Source organism: Schistocerca americana, chromosome X (assembly GCF_021461395.2).
Source record: "Schistocerca americana isolate TAMUIC-IGC-003095 chromosome X, iqSchAmer2.1, whole genome shotgun sequence".
NCBI lineage: Eukaryota > Metazoa > Arthropoda > Insecta > Orthoptera > Acrididae > Schistocerca > Schistocerca americana.
Window position 1 is genome coordinate 115,406,861 of NC_060130.1, and position 6,000 is coordinate 115,412,860.

Consider the following 6,000-nt stretch of genomic DNA (forward strand, 5'->3'; position numbering starts at 1 on the left):
CAGAATAGTGAAGATCATCCTTTCTTGTAGTGTTTGCTGTTAATTTTGAAATTGGATCCATTATTAATAACAAATTTCATAAGTGAATATATGTATTGTGAAGGTAGTGTGAATATCCCAAGTTTCTTAAATAAATCTCTGCAAAATGATCTTGGGTGGGCTCCAGCTATTATTCTAATTACATGCTTTTGTGTAATGAATACTTTTTCTCTTAATGGTGAATTGCTCCAAAATATGATGCCATATGAAAGCAGTGAATGAAAATAGGCACAGTAGGCTAATTTAATGATATGTTTATCACCAAAATTTGCAATAACCCTAATAGCATAAGCAGCTGAACCTAACCGTTTCAGCAGACCATCGATGTGTTTCTTCCAGTTCAATTTCTCATCAATGCACACACCCAGAAATTTTGAATATTCTGCCTTACCAACAGACTTTTGTTCATAATCTATATTTATCAATGGTGGTTTGCCATTTGCTGTACAGAATTGTATATACTGTGTTTTCTCAAAATTTAGTGAGAGCCCATTTGCAAAAAACCACTTAATAATCTTCTGAAAGACATTATATACAGTTTCATCAGCTGATTACTCAGCACTGAATATAAAGTGGCAAGTCATTAATATTACGAACAATAAGGGACCCAAGACTGAACCCTTTGGGACACCATTCTTGATACCTCTCCAGTTAGAGAAATCTGCTGATTCTTGAAGACTATCTGTACTGTTAATTTCAACCTTCTGCATTCTTCCAGTTAAATATGAATTAAACTATTTGTGCACTGTCCCACTCATACCACAATACCTAAGCTTATCTAGAAGAATTTCATGATTCACATAATCAAAAGCCTTTGAGAGATCACAAAATATTCAAATGAGTGATGTTCAGTTATTCAATGCATTTGATATTTGATCAGTGAGAGCATATATAGCATTTTCTGTTGAAAAGTCTTTCTGAAAACCGAACTGATATTTTGTTAGTACTTCATTTTTACAAATATGTGATGCTGCTCTAGAATACATTACTTTTTCTAGAATGTTAGATAAAGCTGTCAGAAGTGAGACTGAGTGTTAGTTGTTAGCATCAGACCTATCCCCATATAGCATATTTCAGTCTATCTGGAAAAATGCCCTGTTTCAGTGATCTACTATGTATCTTGCTGAGTATCCCACTCACCTATTGGGAACAAGCTTTTAGTACTTTGTTGGAAATGCCATAAATTCCATGTGAGCTTTTACTTTTGAGTGAATTTATTATTTTTCTAATTTCAGTAGGAGAGGTGGGTTGAATTTCGATTTTATAAAATTGCATAGGTATTGACTCTTCCATGTAATGCCTTGCATTTTCTAATGAATAGCTGGATCTTATTTTCTCTACAACACTTAAAAATGATTATTAAAAATGTTTTCTACTTCTGACTTCTTGTTAACAAACTTTTCATTGAGTTTGATAGAAATACATTCTTCCTGTACTCTCGGTTGCCCTGTTTTCCTTTTAACAATATTCGAAATTGTTTTAATTTTACTATCAGATGTGCTACTCTCAGACATAATGCACATAGTTCTGGACTTTTTAATAACTTTTCTTAATACAGTGTAGTAGTTTTTATAATTTTTCACTGTTTTGGATCATTACACCTCCTAGCTATAAGATACATTTTCCTTTTCTGTTTACAAGATATTTTTATCCCTTTAGTAAGCCATTGCTTTTTAGATCGTTTCTTACAACTATATTTCACTGTTGTCTTAGGGAAACTGTTTACAAATATACTCACAAAGGTGTCATGAAATAGGTTAAATTTCAAATTAGCATTAGGTTCCCTGTACACCTCATCCCAGTCTAACTGTTTCAAGCTTTCCCTAAAATTTTCAATTGTTAAATCGTTAATTGAATGCATTATTGTGGAGGAATGTTTAGCATTACTGTATGGAGCTGTATCATACGTATACCGTAACTAGCTGTGCATCATTATCACATAGGCTATTCTTAACAGGAAAAGTTTTTATTTGATTAAATTTATCTTGGTCTATAAAAACATTATCTATCAGTGTGCTGGTTTCCCATACAACACAAGTAGGAAAATTAATAACTGATGCCAAATTGAAAGAACCAAACAATACTTGAAGGTCAAACTTTCTATCCGACTTTTTCAGAAAATCTACATTGAAATCCCCACAAACAATAATTTGCTTCCCTCTGTCTGACAATAGCACAACAAAGTTTACAAGTGTTTCAAAAATAGCTGAAAATTTGCCAATGGTGTCCTATACATGGCTGCAATTGCAAAAGTACCATTATTTAGTTTAATCTCACACGCACATGTTGCTCTACTCAGAATTTTTTAGTTTCCAATTTTTTCATACTATGACAGATTCTAACGTATATGGCAACGCCTCCTCTCTCCGTACTGTCTCTACTTACATGTGCTGAAAGCTTATATCCACCTACATTTACCATTTCCATACCTGCGACTATATGATGTTCAGCCAGGCATAATACATCCATTCCACCCTCAGTTTCTAAATCTGCCAAAAAAACAAGAGACTCATCTACTTTGTTTTTTAATCCCCTGATATTCTGATGCAATATACTAACATTATTTTTCACTGTGATTTTATGAGAATCTTGAGACACACTAAAATTATTTTTTACTATACTGTTATGAGAATCTTATGATATTTTAACATCTCTAGTACCTGCCTGCCTGAGCTTCTCATTAAGCTTCATTTAAGGATAACTGGACACTGATGTTAGCCTAAAAAAGTGGTACTTCCATGAGTTTCACTGCCCCCCCCCCCCCCCTTAAAGATTTTGCTATCATCCCAGCCATCCGCTTGCTTAGCTTGGTGGTAACATGCTTGCCTCCCATGAACTGGGCAGAGGTTCGATTCCCGGCCGGGTTGGAGATTTTCTCTGCTCGGGGACTGGGTGTTGTGTTGTGTTGTCCTCATCATCATTTCATCCTCATCATCAGCCACAAGTCACCCAATGTTGTGCTGACTGAAATAAGACTTCCACTTGGTGGCCGAACCCATCTTGGACCTCCCAGCCAACAATGCCATGTGATCATTTCATTTCATCATCCCAGCCAATTTACCCTTTCCTTTCCTATTGAGATGCAAGCCATGTCTTGTGAAGTCCCACCTACCAATACCATCAACAGGAACCAAACCTATGCCTGACAAAGTAGCCAACCGAAGTAGCTGATCTAGCTCCATATTGACCTTCCTGACAGAGATGTTCAGTTGGGGCTGATCATACCGCATGAAAGCAGGAAACAAGCCAACATTTGTATGGTTCATTGCAGATGCTACTTTTAGTCTAAAGTATGTAAATTATGTAAGTATATAGTCTAATTCAATAATCCTGATGTCAAGATCATTTTTTACAGTTGACAAAATGCACAATTTTTGGCTCTGAGTTGATATTTGTGTACTAAATTTTTTCACTTTCTTGCACATAATCATACATATTTACATAATTTGCTGAAGTTTAAGGATAAAACTGAGCATATGTTCTCGACTGAGCGTGACACAAGTTACAGATCAATTAGTTCAAATACATTCATTATTATGTGAACTAAATACAAATTATACATAAATTATGTTATGGAAGTTCTCAGTGTTCTAAAATATTGTAGTCACAAGTGTACATGAAATGAAACAGTGTATATTAATGAGATGTAGATTTATTATAAAGCTCCTCAGGCTACCTTCAACTCTTGATGTACATTATATGTCTACATAAAGGCTGTTTTACATGATGAATCTGTCACGGGGGTTTGACATAATGCTATGGTTAAAACCTTATCATTATCCCTGAAGTTGATCACAAATATGTGGAACTGTTACACTTTCATTTCTGTTTTCAGGCAAAAGAAATGTATGATGCCAGTGATAAGGTAAAGATTTTAACACCAAATGATGTTGCCCAGGCAGTAATTTATGCTCTTACACAACCTGATTATTGTGCTGTGAATGAGATCCTCCTGGAGCCCCAGGAAGCTCCCATATGAAATGTGATGTCAGTTTTTCCTTTGTGTGGTAGATCTAAAATATTTTGAATTTAGTTGCTTGTCTGCATTACCAAAACTGTACTGCAGTCTAAGGGAGTTTATTTGAGAAAGCTGACACTGTATGTAGTATTACAATTAAGTTATTCAGTGTAAATTGACTCAATACATTTTTATATTGCTTTGTTCCTCACCTTTTGTTGTATACTAAATAAAAAGCAAATAAAATTTAATGTCTTTGTTTACCATCCACATCTGAAGTACAGACATAACAATGCGTATAATCTCTCCTGTATGCAAACCAAATGGATTGTAAACGTACATCATGAGATAAATAAACCACAATTCCTAATACTTGTCATTTTTCAAACAATTCTACCACCAAATTAAAACAGTGGAAAGTCCAGGATGGAGTAACAGCCACATGAAATGGACAGAATGTTACTCATCACACAAAGAAGGCACTGAGTCACAGACATAATGCTATAAATTGTAGTAACCTAAACCAACCGCCTTGGGCTGCGGATCGGAGCCGCCATGCGGAGAAGCCGCCGGCAGTGGAGCACGCACCACCGGGTAAACACAAGGACGAGTCAGACGACAGACCAATGACAACCGACAACAACTGACAATGACCGACACAACAAGAAAGAGATAAACAACAGAGGCTTGTACAAACCACAACAGTAAATCCACTCAGAACCAGAGCCAGGCAAATGTCAACAGCGAGCAACGACCAGAACGCAGTACCACCGAGATATAGACACAATCCAGAGCGAGTACCAGACTGACTGGACTAGGGCAGAGTGGGTCCCTATATGTGAAACCAGAGGGAGCGGCTATTGGCCGCTGTCTGCATGTGGCATAGCGGTGGCGCCCTCGCTGCGCAAGAGCCGCTGCGCGGAATAGCCGCCGCGGACGCGGAGCCCTCTATGGGCTGACCACGTCCATTTGTTCTGGCGCATGTTCAACTTCCACAGCAGGAGGTACTAGATAAATATTCAGCTTTTGGGCTAAGTCCTTCATCATAAGTAGAAAACACACATGCATTCACACAAGCACAACTGATACACACAGGGCCAATGTCATCTCTGGGTGGCAAAGCCTGAATGCAACTGTGTCTGATGGGAGCAGCAGTCCAGCTTTGGTGTATAGTGAGGGTGTAGAAGAGGCAGCTCTAGCATCTTTCCCCATCTCTACCCTGCTATCCCTCCCTCTCCCTGCTCCATGCTTCTTCTGGAGCTGCAATACCAACCCAAACTGGACTGTTGGTTACTTCAAACGCAGTCGCAATTGGTCCTTAGCACTCGGAGACAACTGTGGCCTTGTGTGTTAGTTGTGGTTGTCTGAATGTGTGAGAGTTTTCTACAGTCACTGATTTCTTTATAAAGGGTGTTCAAAAAAAGTTTCTAATACTTTGAGAGGCAGTAGTACTCACCAAAACAAGAAAAATAAGCCCAATAAACATGAGTCCAGAAATGCATACTTTCTGAGATAAATGTGTTTAGAGAAGAGGCTGCGTGACACTTTGTTGCAGATATTAGCAGAGCCGTTACATTGGTATTCTGTCAAATGTGCCAGCAGGGTATTATAATGTCTTACTCACAATACTCAATGTACTATTAAGTGGTCTGCAGTCAGTTGTGTGGTTCTAGTCACGTTGCGGGCTACGTCAGTTTTTGTCATGTTTGTGTGCCTTATTGTACAGTACTGCCAACACTGAGTGCATATCCATGTGTTTTATCTTCATCCAAATGTGGATTCACTTACATGTTTACTGTTGTTGTGCTGTTTGTATGTACAAATGGTGTAATAAATTTACATTTTCTTTCTTCCACCACTTGCTGGCAATGGAAGCCTACTACTCAACAAGTGAAGTGACGGATATGATATTCTGATATGGTTTAGCAAACCGACATAGCCTGCAAGACCTGTGCCTTCAACACTGAAAAATATCCACAGTGCAGAGAATCCCCTGATAAGCT

General features: G+C 37.8%; 1 protein-coding gene across 3 annotated transcripts in view; it reads left to right on the forward strand.

The window, feature by feature from the left end:
* LOC124555577 (linear gramicidin synthase subunit D-like) overlaps window positions 1-4,248 on the forward strand; it is a 417,445-nt gene extending 413,197 nt beyond the window's left edge. For all 3 annotated transcript variants that reach the window (XM_047129541.1, XM_047129539.1, XM_047129540.1), the window contains one exon: window positions 3,875-4,248. In XM_047129541.1, coding sequence (XP_046985497.1) covers window positions 3,875-4,018 — 144 coding nt within the window. In that variant the 3' untranslated portion in view covers window positions 4,019-4,248. The remainder of the gene's footprint in view (window positions 1-3,874) is intronic.
* Window positions 4,249-6,000: the final 1,752 nt, after the last annotated feature.